The sequence below is a fragment of the Diospyros lotus genome, chromosome 12 (assembly GCF_014633365.1).
Source record: "Diospyros lotus cultivar Yz01 chromosome 12, ASM1463336v1, whole genome shotgun sequence".
Classification (NCBI taxonomy): domain Eukaryota; kingdom Viridiplantae; phylum Streptophyta; class Magnoliopsida; order Ericales; family Ebenaceae; genus Diospyros; species Diospyros lotus.
In genome coordinates, this window is record NC_068349.1 from 14029573 (window position 1) to 14055648 (window position 26076).

Here is a 26076-nt window from a genome sequence, read left to right on the forward strand (position 1 = left end):
AATCTAGCCAAGTGGCATACCTTGTACCTGAATGTGTATTGCATTTGTAACTATGTGCAAGAGCTTATTGCTGCCAAAGCAGGAGACATAATTGACCAAAGACCTCAATTTTAGTACAATGATTGTAAACAATGTGGACAATGTGTAACAAACTGGACACAAGGGACAACAGAACAATACATGAAAAAATGTCATCGAAGGGGACTTTATAACAATTGTGAAGGTGCGATCAGATCATAAAACGGATGTAGAAAACAGACAAAATTTTCCAACACAGTGTTGGAATAAGTTAAGGCCTTATTTGGGGCATTAAAATGCATTATTTGGGGCCTATATATAAAGGGAAATCATAAGATTTTAGCTCATTTGAGCTCTCCTACCTGGGTAACATAAAAGGGAGCAAGAGAGGGTTTGTAGAGATTGAAACGAGGATAGAAAAGAGATTGAGAGTGAGCTTGAGGTTCAAGAAGAACAAAGTGAGCAAAGGAAGAACAATAAAAGAACACTCTCAAGGGGACTCAACACTCAAGTAACAGGGAGAAGATCAAGAGAAAAGTTGAGGGTTTCCTTGAAGGTAAATTTCCACTTTTCTCCATATCCATGGTTGGTTGAGTAGCCTAGATTAAGCTAGAAGTAGCTTTTAAATAGCATTGCATGTTGTATATGATGATGATGATGTTAAGCTAAATGAGCTTGATTGTTGTTAATAGGTTTGTACAAGTGGTGAAGAAGAGAAAAGGAGCAATTTTCCCTACACGTGGAGGCCACTAAATTTCTACAAGAAAGGTATAAAGTGAAGCTTCTGATTTTGAAGTTTACTAGTGTGATTAAATGGTCTAATTTTGAGCAAGAATGAAGTTTGGAGATAAAGTAAATTGATGCTTGTCATGGTTTGATGAGATGGAATAGTTAAATTGTATTAGAAATGTATGTGAAATTGAGCTAGAGATGAACTTGAATTGATGTTACTAGCATAGCTCACCTTGTTGAAGCTAAAATGGTTTAATTCTTGATTTTGAGCCAAATTATCTTGAGATGAGAAAATGAAGAATTAGATGATAGTTGAGTTAAGAATAGGAATCAAGTAGTGACGACGGACTTTGAATTGAATTAGATTGAACAATTGCAACTATATGAACCTAATGTTAGTGTTTGGATAAATAGGTTGCATTAGGAAGTGATCGGTGGAATTTAGCTTGGAGAAGGGGTATCCACAAAGGTAAAGAAACTAAACCAAGGTTTTAGTTTGTGCATGAACCTTTGCATGTGATTTAGAGGATCCATCATGTGTTTTGTTGATTCTTTTTGGTTGATGAATCTACAAAGATTATTGACCATGGCAGTTGTGAGAATGCTATTTCACAAGAAGCAGTACAAAATGCAGCTTAAGAAGGAGAAATACCTAAAACCATCCAAAATATCACCGTTCAAAAAAGGTAATGAGGTAACTGTGACTAACCAATGCTAGGTTTCATTTTCCATTGGAAACAGGTGTGGCAATAATGTTTGGTGTGATGTGGTTGCAGTTTGACAAATATGTAATTCATTTTTGAAAATGGAATACATGTGCTCTATGGAAAGATAATGGGAGGGCCATTACAGCACCTAGTTAAGACTGAGAAACCTCCCCGAAACTGATGTCGCATTTTTGGACACTTCAGAACAAGATGGGCACTGAATTGTGTTTCTCTAGTGCTTCTCATCAGTAGTCTAATGGGTAAACAGAAGCTGTTAAACTGAAGCTTAGGAAACTTGAAGCATTGCTAGGCTGGAGAGAAACTAAAGATGTCAGATTTCATGCTGCCAAATGCTCAACTTGTGTTTAACATCTCCCCCAATCAGACCACCAAATGCTCCCCTTTTGAAGCTATCTGGCAAGAATTATTGAGGTGTTTTGGATTTGGCAGCAATTCCTACCTTGACCAATGGAAATAGTAAGCTGATGAAATGGCTGAGTTTATCAAGACAATGCATGAAACACAGAGGAAAACAGATTGGAAGCAGCAATTTAAATTACAAAGCAGCAGCTGACTTGGCAGAAAACAGATTGAAAGAAACAACTCATGGAATAAAGCAGCTCCTGGCTCACAACGAAGAAACGTTATACTGAAAGCGATGATCTGGTTTGACCAATTCTTTGAAAAGAAAGGTTTCTTAGTGGTGCCTACCACAAGTTGAGCAAAAGGAAGTTTGGACCTTGTGAAGTCCTCTAAAGGATCAATGATAACGCAATATCGGATGAACTTCCCAGCCATCTGATAATTTCACGTGTGTTCAATGTTAAGCTCCTTATTCCATCCAAGGGCAATTCTGCACATAGGATTAAAAATGAACCCAAGGTTGAGTTATCACCAACCAACGGAGACTGATGCAGCTAGCAGAAATGAAAAATGGAATTTCCATAAGTTAAAGATATGTATTTTATTTGTCAATTTGTTGGTTTAGTATTTATGAAGAGTTTCTTTCTACATGTTTGAAGTCTTAAGTAATCAGTCCTAGGTGCTGTATTTCATTGTAGTCATAATCAGTAAATTAAACCCCTGGGTTGCTTTTAAGCATTTAATGCCTGTCTTGAAAATGTAATATTCTCTAGTACAAATTTACTAGGAGATCTAACTTCAAGGGGACTATTATTTTGATCAAGAAAAATATACCATCTTCCTGTTCAGATCTATTTCCCTTTAACATTCCTCAAGTTTATCCCTGTACTTTTGTTTCATTCACAATCCACGTCAAACCTGTGATTCTAGAGCTAAAGAGTTTCCTTCCCCCTCAGTGAATAAACGTCTCTATAAATAATTGGGACATCTCCAACAGCTATACTTTACAAAACTAGCAAAAAGTTCATTTAACACCCAAGAAGTTTACAACCAGAGGCCACCGAGGTCAGAACCAGTAGTGGGTTGCTTGACCATATTATTTGAAAACTAGATACATTTTGTTTCATTTTGCTATTATTTGAAACTGGATACTTTAAAAACCAACAGCTATACTTTTGTTTCATTTTGCTTTCTGTTTTGTTTTGTTTTCAACAAGCAGACAACAAAAGAAATTATTTGAAACTACACACATGGAAAACAAGTTCAGAATTTTATATACCCTGTCCACCAACTGTCTGCCCAACATGATCAGAATCCACAAGAAGCATCCATCCATCAGTAACACGGATCAGAATTATTACATATAATCAGAGGGAACAGAATAGAATAGTAATGCCAGCAGGATGATAGCAGAAAGTATACTGACATGGTGATATGATCGTTTATTCCTTCTGCTATGGGCTTCGACATACTCTTCATATGACTGCATTGATGAGATCGGGAGAAAGGATTAGCAATCAAATGATCAATCATACATGATAATAATGTACTGGGGAAAAAGAGAAAACCATATTAGTAAACTTTTTAGTGGCAAGAGTATAGATGATCTTGGTGATGAAAATTGCTTCAACTTCCCTCACAAATTCCAAGCAGCAAAGTAAACAACGAAATAGGGAAAACTGTCAAGGTTTTAGGAATACTTCAAAGTTCTTGTGTGGAAAAGTGTATTAGAATTATTAGTATATATTAGAATTATTAGTATATATTAGATATGTTGCATATTATTGTATGAGTCTTATTTATTTATTTGTTATAACTATATGTAATTAGACTAAACCCATAGACTAAGCCCGTAGGTTATTAGGCCCGTTGTGCCTATTATAAATAACACACTAAGAGACTAATCTCTTAGATTTTTCTCTCATAATTGTTTTCTCACATTGTATCAGAGCTACCAGTGAGAAAAACCCTAACCACCGCTGTGTATCTTTCTCCAGCAGCCTAAAAACCTAGTTTTTTTTCTTCATCGTCACTGTTCACTCCAAAAAAAAAAAACCTAGTTTTCTTTCTATTCGTCACTGTTCAGGCCGAACATCACTGTCCGGCCATCTTTTGCTGGAACCGACCCCACCCTAGGGTTCGCCGCCTTCAGGCCGAGTTGCCGTCGGAAAATCGCAACCATCGGAGCTCCCACGTGCCGCCGCCACGTGCAGTCGTCCGCCCCCACGCGCCGGCGCATGAAGGCACGTCCGCCGGCCGTTTTCTCTCGGCTTCTCTAGATCAGCTCGCCTCCCTGCCCTAGGCCTATTCCCGGTGTCAAATCCTCGTTATGTCTAACCTCAGTAACACAATTTATGTTGATGCTACTCCCGCAACCGCAATTGTTGCCCCTGCTGCCTCTCAGTCCTTTACTGTCTCCAATATCGGAACAGCCAATATCACCACTATTAAGTTGATAAGGTCTGTCAATTATCTCTCATGGGCAGTCTCTGTCAAAATGTGGTTCAAAGGGCAAGGCCAAGCCGATCATCTTACCACAAAGGCTGAAAGTGTGCCGGAAGCCAATCGGGCTAGATGGGAACAAGTTGATGCCCAATTATGCAGTCTCCTATGGCAGTCCATTGATCCATCCATCATGCAGCTCTTTCAACCATTTGAAACTTGTGTTGACGTGTGGAAGGAAGCTGAAGAATGTTATACGAATGATATCCAACGTTTGTATACTGTGGTCTCTAATATCAAGAATTTGAAGCAAGAGTCGTCCATGGAATCTTATTTGGGACAAGTTTGGGCTCTCATGCAAGAATTTGATGCTCTTCTCCCCATTACTATGACCAAGACAGAACAGGTTGCTCAAAGAGAGAAATTTTTTATGGTTATTGCTCTTTCCGGTCTAAAATCAGAATTTGACACCATCAGACATCAAATCTTGACTAGCTCCACTAATCCTACTATGAATGACTCTTTTAAAAGGTTGTTGAATATGACCGGTGCACATAGTATGTCCTCTTCTTCTCATGTTGTTCCTCCAGTCGAGTCTTCAGCCCTTGTGTCTCAAGCTTCTCACTCAGAAGGAAATAGAGGCCATAATAATAATCGAATACGTCCACAGTGTACCTTTTGTAAGAAATTGGGTCATCTTGAGGATAGGTGTTGGAAGAAACATGGTCGGCCCGCTGCTCTGCCTACATCATCTACCAGTGCAGCTCATGCATTCCAGAGTGATCCTAGTTCTGTCCAATCTGCACCGGGTTCATAGTTGATACCCATGTCTGCAGCTGAGTATGATGTCTTTTTGAAGTTTCAGGCCACCTAGCAGTCTTATCCTGTTAATCCCGTTGCTTGCGTTGCTAAAAGCCTATCTCTTGGTCCTTGGATTATAGATTATGGCGCCACTGATCATATGTGTGGTAATGAACTTCTTTTCTCCTCACTTATTCTGATACCTTGCCTACAGTTACTCTAACTAATGGCACCAAAACTGTAGTTAAAGGGATAGGCCAAACCACACCCACTTCATCTTTATCTTTAAATTCGATTTTATATGTCTCTAGCAGTCCTTTCAACTTGATTTCAGTTACCCAGCCTACTAAAACCCTTAACTGCTCAGTCACTTTCACTCCTACCTCTGTTTGTGTACAGGACCAGGGTACGGGGCAAACGATTGGCGTCGGGCATGAGTCACAGGGTCACTATCATCTTGCTGTGCCGATGGATTGCATGAGTGCTACTTTCCCAGATCTTCTCCACTCTCGTCTTGGTCATCCCAACCTCTCCAAATTGAAGAAATTAGTTCCTAGTTTGTCATCGTTGTCTATTTTTGATTGTGAGTCATGTCAACGTGGTAAACACACACGTAGTTCTTTTTCAGGTCATGTCAATAATGGGGCTGAGGCTCCGTTTTCTCTTGTGCACTCTGATGTATGGGGGCCCAGTCGTGTCAATTCTACTCTTAGTTTCTCATATTTTGTTAATTTCATTGATGACTTTTCTCGCTGCACTTGGTTGTTTCTCATGAAGAGTCGATCTAAGTTGTTTTTTGTCTTTCAGATATTCACTGCTGAAATAAAAACACAGTTTGGAGTTTCTATACGTGCTTTACGTAGTGATAATGCCCCTGAGTACTTTTCTTCTCAATTTACTACTTTTATGACTACTCGTGGCATTCTGCATCAATCTTCTTGTCCTTATACACCTCAACAAAATGGTGTTGTCAAGCGTAAAAATCGCCATCTCATTGAAACTGCACGAACACTACTTTTACATGCCAATCTTCCCACCAAATTCTAGGGAGATGCTATTCTTACTGCGTGTTATCTGATCAATTGCATGCCATCTTCAGTGTTAAAGAACAACATTCCTCACGCTCTTTTGTTCCCCTCCCAACCCCTTTATTCTGTTCCCCTTCGTGTATTTGGATGTATCTGTTTTGTACATTCCTTTTCACCGAGACAAGATAAACTTGCTATCAAATCCCTCAAGTGTATTTTCCTCGGTTACTCCCGGTTGCAGAAAGGCTATAAGTGTTACTCTCTTGAGTTGAACCGCTATCTTATGTCTGCTGATGTCAAATTCTTTGAACAACAATCTTTCTTCTCTGTTGTTCAGCCTGATTCACGGCGTCTTGACCAAGTATTGCCTATCCCTTCTCTTTTGTTGCCCTTATCAGATTCGTCTATCTCCTCCCCGGTGGACCCTTCACTTCCATCTTCCAGTCCACACTCCCCGACTCCTCCACTTCTTACTTATCATCGTTGTCCTCATCCTGTTCCTAGCACCGACATTCCTCTCAACTCCAACTCTCCTGACTCACTTTCTCTGTCAGTGGTCACTCCTGCCATGGATCCTCAGCTTGACAGCCTTCCTATTGCACTCCGCAAAGGTACACGGTCTACTCGCAATCCACATCCTCTTTATAATTTTTTGTGTTATGACCGTTTGTCACCTGCTTATAGTGTTTTTGTTTTGAGCCTTTCTTCTATTTCTATTCCTAAAACCACTGGTTAAGCCATGTCCCTACCTGGTTGGCGCTAGGCTATGTTAGATGAGATGGGTGCTTTGAATTCTACTGGCACTTGGGATTTGGTGCCTTTGCCACCAGGAAAGACTCTCGTTGGTTGTCGGTGGGTGTTCACCCCTAAAGTGGGCCCCGACGAACAGGTGGAAAGTCTTAAACCCGCTTGGTTGCCAAAAGGCTTTACACAGATCTATGGACTGGATTATAATGATACCTTCTCTCCAGTTGCTAAAATGGCCTCTGTTCACCCTATTTCTCTCTATGGTTGCCACGCATCATTGGCCGCTCTATCAATTGAACATTAAGAATGCATTTCTTCACGGTGATTTGCAAGAGGAGGTTTATATGGAGCAACCATCTCGTTTTGTTGCTCAGGGAGAGTCCAATGTAGTCTGCAAACTCAAGAAGTCTCTCTATGGCCTGAAACAATCTCTACGAGCGTGGTTCAACACTGTGGTTCAAGCTTTTGGTCTCACTCGAAGCGAAGCTGATCATTCAGTTTTCTATCGATATTTTTCTTCTTTATGTATCTACGTTGTTGTTTATGTAAATGACATTGTTATCACAGAGAACGATCAGGTTGTATACAAAATCTAAAGGAACATCTCCATCAGCACTTTCAAACTAAAGACCTAGGCAAACGCCGATATTTCTTGGGTATTGAAGTTGCTCAATCAAGAGATGGGATCTCAATCTCTCAAATGAAGAATGCACTTGACATCTTAGAAGAAACTGGTATGGTGAACTGCAAACCGATTGACACCCCAATGGACCCAAATGTCAAACTCTTGCCGAACAAGGGGAGTCTGTCTTAGATCTTGGAAGATATAGAAGATTGATAGGCAAACTGAACTATCTCACAGTAACTCATCCCGACATTGCTTTTGCTGTGAGTGTGGTGAGTCAGTTTCTCAATTCTCCATGTGATTCTCACTAGGATGTTGTTATCCGGATTCTGAGATATATCAAACGAGCACCGGGTAAAGGGCTACTCTATAAGGATAAGGGGCACACAAATATTTGTTGTTATGCAAATGCAGATTGGGCTGGCTCTTCTTCTGATTGTCGGTCGACTTCTGGATATTGTGTTCTTGTGGGAGGAAATTTGATTTCTTGTAAAAGTAAGAAACAAAATATAGTAGCTAGATCCAGTGCAGAGGTAGAGTATTGGGCTATGGCTAATGCAACTTGTGAGCTCATCTGGCTTAAACAACTCTTGGAGGAACTCAAGTTTCATGAGGTGTCCCCTATGAAGCTTGTTTGTGATAATCAGGCTGCCTTGCACATTGCTTCCAATCTAGTGTTCCATGAGCAGACTAAATATATTGAAATCGATTGTCACTTTATTAGAGAAAAGCTGATTAAAGGTGTTATTGTTACAGAATTTGTTAACTCCAGTAATTAACTTGTCGATGTCTTCACCAAGTCTCTAAACGGTCATCGAATAGAATATATCTGTAACAAGCTTGGTACATATGATATTTATGCTTCAGCTTGAGGGGGAGTATTAGAATTATTAGTATAATTAGATATATTGCATATTGTTGTATGAGTCTTATTTATTTATTTGTTATAACTATGTGTAATTAGGCTAAGCCCGTAGGTTATTAGGCCCGTTGTGTCTATTATAAATAACACACTAAGAGACTAATCTCTTAGGTTTTTCTCTTGTAATTGTTTTCTCACAGTATAATTAGATATACTGCATATTGTTATATGTGTTTTTATTTATCTATTTGTTGTAACTATGTGTAATTAGGCTAAGCCCATAGGTTAAGCCCATAGATTATTAAGTCCGTTGTGCCTATTATAAATAATACACTAAGAGACAATCTCTTAACTTTTTCTCTTATAATTGTTTTCTCACATGGTATTAGAGCCACCAATGAGAAAAACCTTGGCCAACGCTGTGTATCTTTTTCCAGCGACCTTCAAACCCTAGTTTTCTCTCTTCACCGTCACTGTTCACGTCGAAACATCACTGTTCGGCCATTGTTTGCTGGAACCGACCCCACCCTAGGGTTCACCGCCTTCAGGCCGAGTTGCCGCCAGAAAATTGCAGTTGCCGGAGCTCCCACGCGCCACCCCCACGCACCGGCGTGTGAAGGCACGTCCGCTAGACGTTTTCACCCGCCTTCTCCAGATCAGCTCGCCTCCCTTCCCTAGTCTTATTCCTGGTGTCAAATCCTCGCTATGTTTGACTTCAGTGACGTAGTTTCTGTTGGTGCTACTCCCGCAACCGCACTTGTTGCCCTTGCTGCTTCTCAGTCCTTTACAGTCTCCAATCTCGGAACAGCCAATATCACCACTGTCAAGTTGATAGGGTCTGTCAATTATCTCTCATGGGCAACCTCTATAAAAATGGTTCAAAGGGCAAGGCCAAGCCAATCATCTTACCACAAAGGTTGAAAGTGTGCCGGAAGCCAATCGAGCTAGATGGGAACAAGTTGATGCCCAGTTATGCAGCCTCCTATGGCAATCTATTGATCCATCCATCATGCAGCTCTTTCGCCCATTTGAAACTTGTGTTGACGTGTGGAAGGAAGCTGAAGAATGTTATACGAATGATATCCAACGTTTGTACACTGTGATCTCTAATATCAAGAATCTGAAGCAAGAGTCGTCCATGGAATCTCATTTGGGACAGGTTCAGGCTCTCATGCAAGAATTTGATGCTCTTCTTTCCATTACTACGACTAAGACTGAACAAGTTGCTCAAAGAGAAAAGTTTTTTGTGGTTATTGCTCTTTCTGGTCTAAAACTAGAATTTGACGCCATCAGGCATCAAATCTTGACTAGCTCCACTAATCCTACCATGAATGACTCTTTTAAAAGGTTGTTGAACATGACCGGTGCACATGGTGTGTCCTCTTCTTCTCATGTTGTTCCTCCAGCTGAATCTTTGTGTCCCAGGCTTCTCACTCAGGAGGAAATAAAGGCTGTAATAATAATCGGTCACATCCATAGTGTACCTTTTGTAAGAAATTGGGTCATCTTGAGGACAGGTGTTGGAAAAAACATGGTCAGCTAGCTGCTCCGCCTACATCATCTACCAGTGCAGCTCATGCATTCTAGAGTGATCCTAGTTCTGCCCAATCTGCACCGGGTTCACAGTTGATACATATGTCTGCAGTTGAGTATGATGTATTTTTGAAGTTTCAGGTCACCCAACAGTCTCATCCTGGTTGATGGCACCAAAACTGCAGTTAAAGGGATACGCCAAACCACACCCACTTCGTCTTTATCTTTAAATTCGGTTTTATATGTCCCTGACAGTCCTTTCAATATGATTTCAGTTAGCCAGCTTACTAAAACCCTTAATTGCTCAGTCACTTTCACTCCTACCTCTTTTTGTGTACAAAACCAGGGTACGGGGCGGACGATTGGCGTCAGGCGTGAGCCATAGGGTCACTATCATCTTGCTATGTTGATGGCTTGCACTAGTGCTGCTTCCCCAGATCATCTCCACTCTCGTCTTGGTCATCCCAGCCTCTCCAAATTAAAGAAATTAGTTCCTAATTTGTCATCGTTGTCTATTTTTTATTGTGAATCATGTCAGTGTGGTAAACACGCACGTAGTTCTTTTTCCAGTCGTGTCAATAATAGGGCTAAGGCTCCGTTTTCTCTTGTGCACTCTGATGTATGGGGGGCCAGTCGTGTCAATTCTACTTTTGGTTTCTCATATTTTGTTACTTTCATTGATGACTTTTCTTGCTGCACTTGGTTGTTTCTCATGAAGAGTCGGTCTAAGTTGTTTTTTATCTTTCAGACATTCACTGCTGAAATAAAAACACAGTTTGGAGTTTCTATACGTGCTTTACATAGTGATAATGCCCCTGAGTACTTTTTTTCTCAATTTACTACTTTCATGACTACTCGTGACATTCTGCATCAATCTTCTTGTCCTTATACACTTTAACAAAATGGTGTTGTTGAGCGTAAAAATCGCCATCTCATTGAAACTGCACGAACACTACTTTTACATCCCAATCTTCCCACCAAATTCTGGGGAGATGTTTTTACTACGTATTATCTGATCAATCGCATGTCATCTTCAGTGTTAAAGTACAACATTCCTCACTCTCTTTTGTTCCCCTCCCAGCCCCTTTATTCTGTTCCCCTTCATGTATTTAGATGTATCTGTTTTGTGCATTCCTTTTCATCGAGACAGGATAAACTTGCTGTCAAATCCCTCAAGTGTATTTTTCTCAGTTACTCCCAATTGCAGAAAGACTATAAGTGTTACTCTCCTGAGTTGAACCGCTATCTTATGTCTGCTGATGTCACATTCTTTATACAACAATCCTCCTTCTCAGTTGCTTAGCCTGATTCCCAACGTCTTGACCAGGTATTGCCTATTCTTTCTCTTCTGTTGCCCTTATCAGATTCGTCTATCTCCTCCTCGGTGGACCCTTCACTTCCATCTTCCAGTCCACACTCCCCAAATCCTCCACTTCTTACTTATCACCGTCGTCCTCATCCTACTCCTAGCACTGGCATTCCTCTTAACTGTGACTCTCCTGACTCACTCTCTCCGTCAGTAGTCACTCCTGCCATGGATCCTGAGCCTAACAACCTTCTTATTGCACTATGCAAAGGTACACAGTCTACTTGCAATCCACATCCTCTTTATAACTTTTTGTGTTATGACTGTTTGTCACCTGCTTATAGTGTTTTTGTTTCGAGCCTTTCTTCTATTTCTATTCCTAAAACCACAGGTGAAGCCATGTCCCATCCTAGTTGGTGTCAGGCTATGTTAGATGAGATGGCTTTGCATACTACTGACACTTGGGATTTGGTGCCTTTGCCACCAAGAAAGACTCATGTTGGTTGTCGGTGGGTGTGCACCCCTAAAGTGAGCCCTGACGAATAGGTGGAACATCTTAAAGCTCGCTTGGTTGCCAAAGGCTTTACACAGATCTATAGGTTGGATTACAGTGATACCTTCTCTCCAGTTGCTAAAATGGCCTCTATTCGCCTATTTCTCTCTATGGCCGCCACGCGTCATTGGCCGCTCTATCAATTGGACATTAAGAATGTCTTTCTTCACGGTGATTTGCAAGAGGAGGTTTATATGGAGCAACCACCTGGTTTTGTTGCTCAGGGGGAGTCCAATGTAGTCTGCAAACTCAAGAAGTCTCTCTATGGCCTGAAACAATCTCCACGAGCATGGTTCGACAGGTTTAACACTGTGGTTCAAGCCTTTGGTCTCACTCAAAGTGAAGCTGATCATTCAGTTTTCTATCGATATTCTTCTTCTTTATGTATCTACCTCATTGTTTATGTAGATGGCATTATTATCACACAGAGCGATCAGGTTGGTATACAAAATCTGAAGGAACATCTCCATCAGCACTTTCAGACTAAAGATCTAAGCAAACACCGGTATTTCTTGAGTATTGAAGTTGCTCAATCAAGAAATGGGATCTCAATCTCTCAGAGGAAGTATGCACTTACCATTTTAGAAGAAACTGGTATGGTGAACTGCAAACCGATTGACACCCCAATGGATCCAAATGTCAAACTCTTGCCGGGACAAGGGGAGTCTCACTCAAATCCTGGAAGGTATAGAAGATTGGTAGGCAAACTAAACTATCTCATAGTCACTCGTCTCGACATTGCTTTTGCTGTGAGTGTGGTGAGTCAGTTTCTCAGTTCTCCATGTGATTCTCACTGGGATGCTATCATTCGGATTCTGAGATATATCAAACAAGCACCGGATAAAGGGCTACTCTATGAGGATAAGGGCCATACAGATATTTGTTGTTATGCAGATGCAGATTGGGTCGACTCTCCTTTTGATCGCCGGTTGACCTCTGGATATTGTGTTCTTATGGGAGGAAATCTGATTTCTTGGAAAAGTAAGAAACATAATGTAGTAACTAGATCCAGTGCAGAGGCAAAGTATCGGGCTATGGCTAATGCAACTTGTGACCTCATCTGGCTTAAGCAACTCCTGGAGGAACTCAGGTTTTGTGAAGTGTCCCCTATGAAGCTTGTTTGTGATAATCAACCTGCCTTACACATTGCTTCCAATCCAGTGCTCCATGAGCGGACTAAGCATATTGAAATCGACTGTCACTTTATTAGAGAAAAGCAGGTTGAAGGTATTATTGTTCCAGAGTTTTTTAACTCCCGTGATCAACTTGACGATGTCTTCACCAAGTCTCTAAACGGTTCTCGGATAGAATATAATCTGTAACAAGCTTGATGCATATGATATTTATGCTCCAGCTTGAGGGAGAAATATAGAATTATTAGTATAATTAGATATATTGCATATTGTTGTATGTGTTTTTATTTATTTATTTATTGTAACTATGTGTAATTAGGCTAAGTCCATAGTTTAAACCCGTAGGTTATTAAGCTCGTTGTGCCTATTATAAATAACACACTAAGAGACTAATCTCTTAAGTTTTTCTCTCATAATTTGTTTTCTCACAAAGTGATTACAAAAGGAAAAGATATGCTTGTTGGTGATAAGGATTAATTGGACCCTCCCTCCCCTCCCTCTTATTCATTTATTTGCCAACTCTACATTAGAAATGATTGAAAAAGGAGCTACCCATGGAAAGCAAGTCAAAATAAACAGGCATAAAAAGCATCAGCAGCATCTCTATGAGAAATTTAACAGCCATGTGGTTAGAGAGCCACAGCAGCCCCTCTATTTTTTCCATTATTCATTTCTCATCTCGTTGGATTGGGGAAAAAGGATTTTAAGGAAGATTCAAGCAAGAATGGCAATTTTTACCCACTCTGATGAGTATTCAACGTCCATTTGAGGTGGGATGGACAAAAAATTTTCTTCAATGGTATGGACCTAAAATTTTCATCAATGGGGCAGGGCTATAGACCAAGAAAAAAAAATCCCAATCAGATATGGATAGGGTGACAGGTATAGGGGCCCCGATAACTTTTCTTTATTCAGCAATTATAGAAAATATTTTATTTTTTATATAAATTGAATGTGTGGGTACCCTATGGGGAAGGGGATGAAGAATTAACACGGGAAAGGGATGCAGAGATGGGGTACTACTGGATCCCTAGATTCAAGCCCTTCAGAGAAGATATGAAGGGCCCATGAAAAAACTTAAAAAAGGTCTATAATACTTTCCATATATGAGTAGTAGGAAAGAAATAAAGAATATGCCAGTTTTTTGGACAACTGGGACTGCTGGACAATCCAGCAGAGTAGGGGGGGGATAAAAAGATACTACATAAGAAAACACATTATTCTCTTAATGTAACTTTGAAAAAAGAGTTTACCTTGAAGCTATTCCTGTTAGATCATACACCAATATCACCTATCAAGGGTTCATAATTGACCAGTTTAGCACTTAGACCACCCAGCTGAGAATAGTAATGTAGATGTTGATTTGTAATTAGACCTAAACTTTGTAGGAAGACAACTCTATCTGTAGTTACCTCAACAAAGATGATAAGTCATGAAGATGAATTTAGACTATCTGCCAAGATCACCCCTTGCAAGTTCCATGTGGGTGGGGTGGGGAGAGGGTAAAGGAAAAGACCATTAAACAGTGGGGAAAAAAAATGGAGCACTACGTTCTAAAATGATAGCCAGAAAGAATAAAAAATGTAAGCCAGAAAGATCACTCCCTTTGCTAGTTTCATGTGGGTGGGGTGAGAGGGGGAAAGGAAAATGCAATTAAATGGTGAACAGAAAATGGAGTACCACATTCTAAAATGATAGCCAGAAAGAATAAACTTCAAGTTTACACGCCAACTTGTGGGGAAAGGCTCATCTCTTGTCATGGAGAACTTAGTGAAACTACAAAAATGTCTCCAGTTGTGAACTCAAAAGATTGATTGAGAAATCTTCATTATCCTTAATGAGCAGGAGATTTGGGGTATCTGCACGATAGTTTTTGCGAAGAAAGTGCAACACAAAAACATTGCTCATGTGGTGATTTCTTCATTGGCCATGGCTTTATACAATAGCCATTTGTATCAGTCAATTCAAATAAAAGTAATACAAAAAAAAATAACTAAAATTAAAAACTTAGAAGCTAACCATTTCAAGAAAATCATCCTCAGTCAGGGTACTAGCATGAGGGCTTCTTTCGGCAGAGCAACCAAAACCATCATATTGAGAAAAACTATCCTGGTCCAATCGTACACTAGTGAGGCTTCCGGTACTCTCAGCATGGTTTGGGCGCATAACTTTTGATGCCCCAGAAGTGATGGGCAAGTGTGCTAAATGGAATCTACTGGCATCAGCTTGATGTTGATAGAACAAGGAAGGATAGAGCATAGGTGTTTGAGCCCATGTCATATGCAATGGGGGCATATTACATGTCTCATCTGGCAGAGGACATGGAGTCTCCATTGGAGGCCTTCTTGAAGCAAAATCATCCCTGGAAGAATCATCAGTGCATAGAGATCAACAGCAAACAAATCCCATGAATTTGGGATTGACAACCTATTAGATTTCTGCTTTAAGACAAAGCTATACCTTTCCAGGTTGGCATTTGTATCATCCTTCCCATCAAGGAGTGAACAGAGAGCTTCTCCAATATCCTGAGGCAACTCCTGAGACAATTGCATCCACCAATGTCATTCATTAATATCACCTTGAAAGAGCACAAGTCTGTACAATGTAGAACAGAAAGTAACTAGAAATGCTACCTGGCAGTCTCTGCTAATCTTGACAGGTTTATAGTCATTCCAAGGATTCTTGAGATGCAGGGTCTTTTGGAAAGGCAAGTCATATAACCGAAGCCATTTGACCCTAAAACTGCGGCCCCAAGGATTTTTTCCGCCACTTCCTTGAGTCCAAACATTATCTCGTCTCCACCCAACAGAAGACAACATTTGGGCATACCCTTGGAAGAAACCACTCATGTTGACACTAAATATTAGAATTACTTTACTGGAATTCTGCAATACAAGCATAGGCTCCTCCGTAAAAGAATCAGGATTGAGAAAGTTGTTTATGACATTAAACTAGGAGGGATCTTACATGAAAGGCTTCTTCTAGAATGGGTTCATTCATGACTTGAGTAGCCCAAATGCCTTTCTTGATCGATAATTCGATATTTTGATGGTTCAAACTCTTGATGATGAAATATCTTGTTCCATACAATTTCTTTCTTTTACTCGCAATTGAATTTTCTGCCTGATCACAATTATGTACATGTTCTTCTGCCCCAGACGGACAGGTGTCATCACCTCCTTTATAGCTTGGGCTCTCTGACAGAAAATTCAAGCTTATTCACACATAAATAAGTATATAAGAAAATTTTAACAATTGGCTGTTGGTAAAGATTGATGCAAACCAGAGTCCACATACTACATGACTTTAAAATACTAGTGGCTTGGACTTGTTCTGCACATGTTAGCCACATTATTTGAAAAATACACACACAAATAGAACAGGACAAAAAAGAAGAGAGAGAAAAAAAAAGTGAAAGGAAAAGGTTCTATGGCCAATGCGTAAAAAACTAAAAACCAAAGGAAAAGTCTCTGCATGGTTTGAGTGTATGGATTGCAGAATAAGTGAAGACTAGGAATTAAGAATCTCCAATTAAACCACATTAAAATGCTATGTTATCCACCATATTATAGAATATATCAAATTTTATAATGTATATCATATATATATATATATAGATAAAAGATCTGCAGGCATTGTTTATGTAGAAATGGGGACAATGAATCCATTGTGTATGGGATCCCACAAATTGAGGAAACATGTATCCATGTTTCATGGGTTACATGTTTCCATGTTTTTTGAGTTTTACTTTTCTATCTTTTTGTGTGTATATATGATGATGTATGTAGATTAGATGGAGTGTGGAGAAATCATTATATTCCATATAGTTTTGGTTTGTTATATGGTATCAAAGCAGGAATTAAGAATTAAATCACAGCTGTTGACCGTGAAACCCTAGCAGCCCATCAATCACAGCCGTTGTCTATGAAATCCAGCCGCCCTTAATCCCTCTGCCATACCCCAAGCATCGGTCTCCACCGTCCAGAAGTTGGAAGTTAAGAAGCAGCCAAAGATCACTGCAAAAGTTGGAAGATGAATAGCCGTCACAGATAGTTGCTAGAATGACCGCCATCGTCAATGAAGACGACCGCGGGCCTGTTTGTTGTTGCATTGGACTGTATCGCCGTCACCAGATCTGTCTCCCTTCCCCGGCCACGACACTGTCGCTGCCATCGCCAACCAGATATGCACCTTGCCCACGCAGATCCAAATGCCGCCGCCGGCTACCATCGCCATCGTCACTGTTGTCGCCCAGATCCGGCCACTGAACCACTTCGTCCTTGACTTCGTCGGAGGCGTGAGGGAAGGGGGAGTCAGATCCGGCCACCCTCGTCCTATGGCCGTCGTCGGCCATGTTTTCTCTAGATCCCTCGGCCACCACAACCGTCATCCATCATCGGCTGTTGCCGCCATCCATCATCAGCTGCATCGCCTTCCTTTTGGCCACTAACGTCTAGATCTAGCCCAAGTCTTAAATCTGCCATTGTTGGCTGACCAGTCAACCTAGATCTGGTTTAACCCGTTGGGCTGCTCTAGACCTGTTATAGACTGCCAGCCTATTTCAGATCTATTTGTTGTCCAGATTTGACCCAGATTTGATACTTCTGGGTTAGATCCAACCCACCCAGTTACGACTCGTTTCAAATTTGGACGCCAGATCCAATTACCAGATCCGCCAGACAGATCCAGCAAACCTAGCCAACTCAAATTAAAAGGCGAAGGATGACTGGATCTGCAATGTACAATCACTTACTAGTCAACAGATCATCGGTCCCTACTGCCACCATGTCAGATGTTCCCTCCACATCAGGTTCCTTCAATAAAGAGCAGTTCAATCAACTCTCGGCATTGTTACTGTCCAATTCGTTACCTGGTACACCTAATGGTTCTTTGGTACATTCAGGTAGAACTACTTTAGCCCTGTCAAGTTCATTTAAATCTGCTCCATGGATCATTGATTCAAGGGTATCTGATCACATGACCAACTTACCCAATCTTTTCGATTCATATACTCTTTGTTCAGGTAGTGAGAAAGTAAGGATAGCAGACAGTAGTTTTTCTTCTATTGCTGGCAAAGGCCTCATTAAAATCTCTGAAAATATTGATCTTCAATCAATACTTCATGTTCCTAAACTTACTTGTAATCTTTTGTTTGTCTGTAAACTCTCAAAAGATTCTAACTGCCACATTACCTTCTTTGATTCTTATTGCCTATTTCAGGACCAGAACTCAAGTAAGACAATTGGCAATGCTATAGAGATAAACAAACTTTACTACTTCAATGAGGATTTCTTCGGTAATAGAAAAGCTCACGGATTAAGTGGTAATAGTTCAATCTCAGTTTCTGATCCAATAATGCAATGGCATCTCAGGCTATGCCATCCTAGTTTTCCTTATTTAAAACACTTATTTCCTAAATCATTTAAAGCAGTGGATTGTTCTAAGTTTCAATGTGAAAATTGTCATTTGTCTAAAGATCATCGTGTTAATTTTGTTTCCAAACCTTATCGTCCTTCAAAACCATTCTATTTGATTCACAGCGATGTTTGGGGACCCTCAAAAGTTACCACTTTATCTGGTAAAAGATGGTTTATAACTTTTATCGATGATCATACTAGACTATGTTGGGTTATCTTGCTTAATAAGAAATCCGACGTAGCAAGTGTTTTTGAAGATTTCTTTTACATGATCGAAGCCCAATTTCAAACAAAAATTTGTATTCTTCGGTCTGATAATAGAACAAAATACTTCAATGAATGTTTCAGGGTTTTTTGAAAGAAAAAAGTATTTTAAATCAATCAACATATCGTGAAACTCCTCAGCAGAATGACATAGCTGAACGAAAAAATAGACATTTACTTGAGGTAACTAGGGCTATTATGTTTTCTATGAATGTTCCAAAATACCTCTGGGGAGATGCTATTTTAATTGCTTGCTATCTAATCAATAGGATGCCCACTCGAGTCTTAAACTTTGAGACACATTTAAATTCCTTAAAAAAGACTTTTCCCATGTGTCGATTGTCCTCTGACCGATCTTTAAAAAATTTTGGATGCACTTGCTTTGTTTACATTCCACAAATTTTTAGATCCAAATTAGATCCAACGGTTGAAAAATGTGTTTTTGTTGGTTATGCTCCCAAGAAAAAAGGGTACAAATGCTTTAATCCTTTGACAAAAAAAACTTACATAAGCATGGATGTGTCTTTCATGGAGAATCAACCCTATTTTACCAAAAATCATCTTCAAGGGGAGAATATTGTAAAGGAAGATAATTTTCTAACCCTGTAGAAGAAGATAATTTTTTAAAAATTTCTGAATCTTTTCCAAATGCTTTTGATATGATTGACACTCCATTCCACTCTGATAAACGATCCAAGGAAACTGGTGCTCAAAACAATAGAGAACATGATGTGTCTAGTTCACAGGTGCCAAGCATAATAGAATCGGAACCAAGGGGGGAATAAATAGAAACGGATCAAAGTAATCCAAAACCTGAGCTTCAATTTTATATCAGAAGAAAATCTCAGAGAAATGCTATTGATCCGAATATCCTTTTAGTAACTGAGCAGTTGGCATCTTCGGATGATGGTCCTTCTTCCACTTAGGATAATTCTAAACTTACTCCTTTAGATTTTTCCTCAATTGATTTGTCTAATCTTGATGTCCCTATTGCCAATAGAAAATGAGTAAGATCTTGTACTAAACATTCTATTGCCAAATATTTGTCCCATCAAAAACTATCCAATAGCCACAAGGCATTTCTTTCAAATATTTCTAACTTGCATGTACCAAGAACAATTCATGATGCTCTAGGTGATCCGAATTAAAAGCTAGCTGTAAAGAAGGAGATGAATGCTCTTAAAAAAAACGGGACTTGGGAGATTGTGGAGTTCTCAAGAGGCAAGACAACTGTAGGTTGTAAATGGATCTTCACTGTAAAATATAAGGCAGGTGGAAGCGTAGAGAGGTATAAGGCAAGACTTGTTGCCAAGGGGTTCACCCAAATATATGGCATTGACTATCAAGAGACCTTTGCTCCAATAGAAAAGATAAACTCTATTCGAGTCCTCCTCTATCTCGCGGTGGCCCAAAATTGGCCTCTACACCAACTTGATGTGAAGAATGCCTTCCTAAATGGCGATTTGGAGGAAGAAGTGTATATGGACCTCCCACATGGATTTGAGAAGAGTCTCGGTACTAACAAGGTATGCAGTTTAAAAAAATCATTGTACGGTCTGAAACAGTCTCTAAGAGCATGGTTTGAAAAGACGATAAAAAGCTATGGTTATACTCAGAGCCAAGCAGACCACACAATGTTCTTCAAACACTCTGGTGATGGTAAGAAAGCTATCTTAATTGTCTATGTGGATGATATAATAATGACTGGTGATGACAGGGGAGAGATTGAAGAACTTAAAAGGAAACTAGCATATGAGTTTGAGACCAAGGACTTGAGACCCTTAAAGTACTTGGGATGGAGTTTGCAAGATCTAAGGAGGGAATCTTTGTCAACCAACATAAGTATGTCTTGGATTTACTCACTGAAATAGGAATGCTCAGGTGTAAGATAGTTGAAACTCCTATCGAACCTAATTTGAAGCGTCAACCTGTCGAAGCCAAAGATGTAGTAGAAAGGGAGAAATATCAAAGGCTTGTGGGCAAACTTATCTATCTATCCCACACTCGACCCGATATATCATTTGCAATAAGTGTAGTAAGTCAATTTATGCACTCACTAGGTTCACAACATTTTGAAGCTGTCTACAGAATTCTAAGGTACCTAAAGAGAACTCCTGAAAAATGTTTGCTCTTTAGAAAATATGGACATCTTCACATAGAGACTTATACAGATGCAGACTGGGCAGGCAGTGTTACTGATAAAAGATTTACATCGGGATACTGCACATTTGTGGGAGGTAATCTCGTCACCTAGAGGAGCAAAAAACAAAACGTGGGCCAGAAGTAGTGTTGAAGCAGAATTTCGTTTAATTGCCCATGGGATTTGTGAGGTCATATGGATAAAGAGACTTCTAGAGGACTTGAGGGTCTCCACTCCCTTACCAGTTAAGGTTTACTGTGATAATAAAGCTACAATTTCCATTGCTCATAATCCAGTACTCCATGACAAGACAAAACATGTAGAGGTGGATAAGCACTTTATTAAGGAGAAAATTGATAATGGGATAATTTGTATGCCCTACATTCCAACAGTTGATCAAGTCGCCGATGTTCTTACAAAGGGGTTACACAAAAATCAATTTGAAAGATTAGTGAGCAAGCTTGCTATGGAAGATATCTTCAAGCCAGCTTGAGGGGGAGTGTAGAAATGAGTTTTACTTTTCTATCTTTTTGTGTGTATATATGATGATGTATGTAGATTAAATGGAGTGTGGAGAAATCATTGTATTCCATATAATTTTGGTTTGTTATAGTTTAACATGCAAAGGGTTATTTGTTTTCTACTTTTGTTTATTTACGACGATAGATCAAGCATTTATCCCACCATGTGGGGTCAGTTACATGTATTGTAGAATTCTATTCACTTCTATCCATTGACATATCTTCTATAAGGCCCATATACTTAATATCAAACCTAAGTGTCTCCCACCAAGTTTGTTTGGGTCTTCCTCACCTCTTTTGCTAACCACTTTGTTCCATTTCATCAACTCTCCTCACAGGAACCTTTATTGGTCTTCTTCTTAGACGGCCAAAGCATCATAATTGTGTCTCCCACATCTTATCTTCAATAGGAGTGACTCCAATCTTATATCAGTTATGCTCATATTTTGCACGCGTTGGTACTTTACTACTCAACACTATATGCCATACAACAAAACTGGTCTTATAGTTGTCCTACAAAACTTTCCTTTTAGCTTTAGTGGAATCTTTCTATTACATAAAAAGCCAGATGCAGTTTTCCATTTTATCCTACCTATCTTCATTCGATGAGTAACATCCTCATTACTAAATTTGGATGACTGATCCAAGCTATCTAAATTGGTCTTTTCTTGGTATGATTTGATCTCCCAATTTTACCACAACATTACCCACACTTATATCCTTACTAAATTTACATTCCATATATTCAGTTTTCACCCTACTTAATTTGAATCCTTTAGATTCTACAGAGTTCCTCCATAACTCAAGTTTAGTGTTCACGTCTTCTTTTGTATCATCCACTAATGCTATGTTGTCTGCAAATAGCATACACCATGTCACCTTTACCTGGACATTGTTTAGTGCGTTCGTCTATTATTAGGGAAAATAGGTAAGAACATAATGCAAATATAATCCCATTGTAATTGGAAAAGCATTGGTATCTCGTCCACGTCCCTGCTCCATGATACATGTGTCTAATCCATGATACATGTCTCTAATAACTTGAATATAAACATCCAAACTCCTTTATTCTCTAAAACCCTCCATAAAACTTTAGAAGGAACTTTGTCATAAGCTTTATATCTATCACACTATATTTTGTTTATCTCTATACCTTTCCATTATGCACCTCGACAAATATATAGCTTCAATTGTTAATCTAGCAAACATGAAACCAAATTGATTTTCAAGACACTTTGGTTTCTCTTCTTAATCTTTGTTCAATCACTTTCTCCCAAGTTTTATAGTGTTGCTCATTAACTTGATTCCTCTATAATTCCACAATTTTGAACATGTCCTTTGTTCTTGTAAGTATGCACTAAAGTGCCTTTCCTCACTTGTATAGTACCCTTTTTGATTTAAGGATCACATTATATAATTTGTTATCTAAAAAATGCTCTCTTCTCCCATGCAACTATACTTCTATTGGTATATTATCTGGTCTAATTGCTTTACTATTCTTCATATTTTTCAATGCTTGCTTTATTTGATTGGGGTACATACACGTCTATATAACATTAAATTTCTATATGCTTCATTGAATCTCTAAGAAATACTCCTTCATCACCCTCTCATTAATACTTTTTGTTTTTCATCCTTTATACATTTCACTTGGCTTAAGTCTCTTGTTTACTTTCTCCTGTCTTAGCTAGTTTATAGATATCTCTTTATCCATCTTTTGTATCAAGTCGTTGATATAAATTCTCATATACTTTGACTTTGCTTCAATAACAACCTCTTTTGCTTCTTTTTTGGCTAAACTATATCTCTTCAGGTTTTCTTCATTACAACATTTATGTGAAGTCTAATAGCAAACTCTCTTAGTTTTGATTTTTTCTTGTACTTCATTCCACCACCAAGACTTTTTGATTTGGGACTTTTCCCTTTGACTCTCCAAGAACTATTTTTGTTCTACTTCAAATAGTAATAGCCATTTCACTCCATATTTTATTAGACTCTCCTATGGTTCAATCTCTTCTACGACACACTTTTTCATTGAAAGTGATTGTTTATAACCTTTCAGATCTCACCATCTAATTCTTGGGCTTCATTTTGTGTCATTTTTCCTCTTCAATTTTTTTATATGATGTTGAGGACCAAATGCATGAGTGGTCAAGTATTCTCCTAGTACAGCCTTACAATTCTTACAATATAACTACCTAAATCATAACCAATCCTATTGTCTTAAAAGAAAGTAGTCTATTTGGGTGGTTGATAACTTGATATGCCATTTTTTATATGTGATTAAGTGTTTATTCCATGTTTTAAACCTAGTCGTGGCTATTATAAGCTCATAAGCGACATGTACTATTGCGAATAGACAACACAAACCTTAGGGTATTCACATAATACATTCAATCACAAACTCACGATAGCCAAAACCGGAAGCATAAACATACATAAACAGAAACGAAAAGAAACGAAGAACGAAAAGAGGCGAAGATTTTTACTGTGGTTCACCTCAAAAAGAGGCTACGTCCACGTTGAACTCTGGTGAGAAGAACTCACTGCACTAAAATGATAAATCAGAGATTACACCCTCAAACCCTCACAAAATACTCCCTGTACAACAATGGTTCGCTAACAAAAATGCCCTATAATCACAAATACAGATTAAAGGCGTATCCTATCGAACCAGAGATCTCAATAACACTATACAAAGCATTTACAGAGAATGAGAAAAAAGAAGCAAACCAGAAACCCTAGCCCGAAGACGAAGACTCCTCTCTCCCGATGCTTCTTCCCTCTTTTTTCTTTCTTATCGTCTGACGGTCCATATCCCGAGAGGGAAATTAATAGCATTAATGGAAGGCTGGGATTGCTTCTCATAAAGCTTGGATCAACGGCTAAGATCAAATCGTGCAACACGATCGATTATTTCAACAAAAAGGCTATCGGGAAGAGAATGCCATCGGGCGAAGGACAAAGCAAGACCAAGGACGATCAAGCGCCACCAACAGCTAGCGGATGGTTGTCACGTGTTGCCATCCAGCAAGCGCCACTTGGCAGCCTGCGGTTGCTACATGCAGCCCTCCAATCAGCTAAGGCCAACGACGTCGTTTGGTGCTTCAACACCATCATGTACATCTCTATAACCATTTCATTCTCTACCCACGTGATATTTATTTAGGTCACCTCCTATAATGATCTTCTCTCCACTAGGTATACCTTGTATTTTGCCTTGATCTCCTCTCCTAACCCAAATCACAATGCATATGTACTAATGATATGCATAGTTACTTCGCCTGTAACAACTTTAATTGCACTAGTCATATCTCCTATTCTCTTCACCTCGACAACCACGTCCTTTAAAGTCTTATCAATAATAATCCCACTCCATTCTTTGCCTAATCCTTCCCTATGCACCAAAATTAATATCCAGATTCTGTTAATATTTTAGCCTTATCTCCAATCCATTTCATCTCTTTAAGACACATAATATTAATTTTTCTCCTAATCATCACATCTACCACTTACATAGGTTTACCTGTCAATGTCCCAATATTCCATGAGCCAATCCTTAATCTAAGATTTTGGACTAGCTTCTTGACTCGCATCCGTCAATGAAAATGCCAACCTTGCACGTTTGACACTACATCTAAGTGTCAATGCAGTGGCTCTAGCTCATTTGACCTCATTAAACCATAAAAACAATGTCTAACATTTGACCTCACTAATAAATGCATTCTTGGCAACCTTTTCCTTTAAATTCTGTTTATGGAACGGGATATATCTTTTAGCACTAAGGGATCTTTTAACTCTGAATTACATAGGCTAATACTGATAGAAAGTATTTGGGGGCAGTTAAGTTGTGGAAAACTGCACAAGTTTTCCAGAAAATTACTCTTTGGAAAATGGGAAACTAGAAAACTTGTTCAAATACAAAAATTTTCTAAATGAAGAATGGGGATTTGGAAAAATGGGATTTTCCAAAATTGAACTAAACTTGGAAAACTACTCAAATGAATTTTGTAAGTTTTCCTTGTTAATTTGGAGATATGGAAAATGCAGTTTTCCAAAAAAATTTCATAAATCAATTTCATCTAATTCTCTAACACAAGTTTTCATAAAAAAATTAAAAACATCTCTCTCTTTTTTAACATATTTTTGTAATCTTCTAGATGGGAAATTAGTTTCTGAATTTCTAACATTTGAACGCATTATCTAAATTTTCTATAGAAAATGAAAACTATAGATTTTATAGAAAAATGGAGTTAAAAAACTGAAAATCATTTTCCACAACTAAACAGCCTCTTAGGTTTTGGTTCAATATATCTAAACCAAATTAATAGAAAACCTCTTCACTAAATACAATACAAAGCAAAGATCTACAAGAGTATCTTGGATACATATATTCGATTTTGTTTCCAAAATTTGAGGGATTGGTTATAATGCTTTATATGGGTATATCAAGATCAGTTGAAAAGTAGAAGAAATTAATAAATCATGCATAAGCCCGGGAACAAATTCGGCTGTATGGCTGACCAGCAATTACTAGCAATTTCTATGCTCATAATCATAAATGGGGGAGAGGTCCCCTAAGTTCACTTAATCATAAAAAAAAGGAAACATTATTAAATAGCCGCCTCCAGAATAATGAATATGCTATATTTATCTCAGTAAATCTTGGACTCAAAGTGTGATGATTAATGGAGACACGAGTTAACTTGCATAACATATCTTATTGCCCAAGTGCAAGCATATGGTGGGACTAAAAGTATAAGCACTGATGATGCAGAAAATCACACCATCAAGGCTTGAACTGACAGAAATCTAACTGCAGTTGCTGGACCTGGAAAACAGTCAAGGGACTGCCCTGGGGCCTGCCGGGTAGAAAGGAGGGAA

The 26076-nt window shown here is 39.0% G+C and overlaps 1 protein-coding gene across 8 annotated transcripts in view; it reads right to left on the bottom strand.

Annotated features, from left to right (window-relative positions):
* Window positions 1–26076, bottom strand: part of LOC127813884 (zinc finger CCCH domain-containing protein 45) — a 99605-nt gene that overhangs the window by 33289 nt on the left and 40240 nt on the right. For 3 of the 8 annotated variants that reach the window (XR_008026240.1, XR_008026241.1, XR_008026242.1), the window contains exons 3-9: window positions 15818–16047; window positions 15484–15735; window positions 15311–15387; window positions 14870–15212; window positions 3247–3303; window positions 3100–3115; window positions 2169–2310 (exon numbers count right to left, since the gene is read on the bottom strand). Coding sequence is in view for 3 of the 8 variants with exons in the window: in XM_052354989.1 (XP_052210949.1) it covers window positions 3247–3303; window positions 14870–15212; window positions 15311–15387; window positions 15484–15735; window positions 15818–16047 (959 nt within the window). In the remaining 5 variants the exon portion in view is untranslated. The remainder of the gene's footprint in view (window positions 1–2168; window positions 2311–3099; window positions 3116–3246; window positions 3304–14869; window positions 15213–15310; window positions 15388–15483; window positions 15736–15817; window positions 16048–26076) is intronic. The other 5 variants (XR_008026243.1, XR_008026244.1, XM_052354991.1 and 2 more) reach the window with 5 other exon arrangements.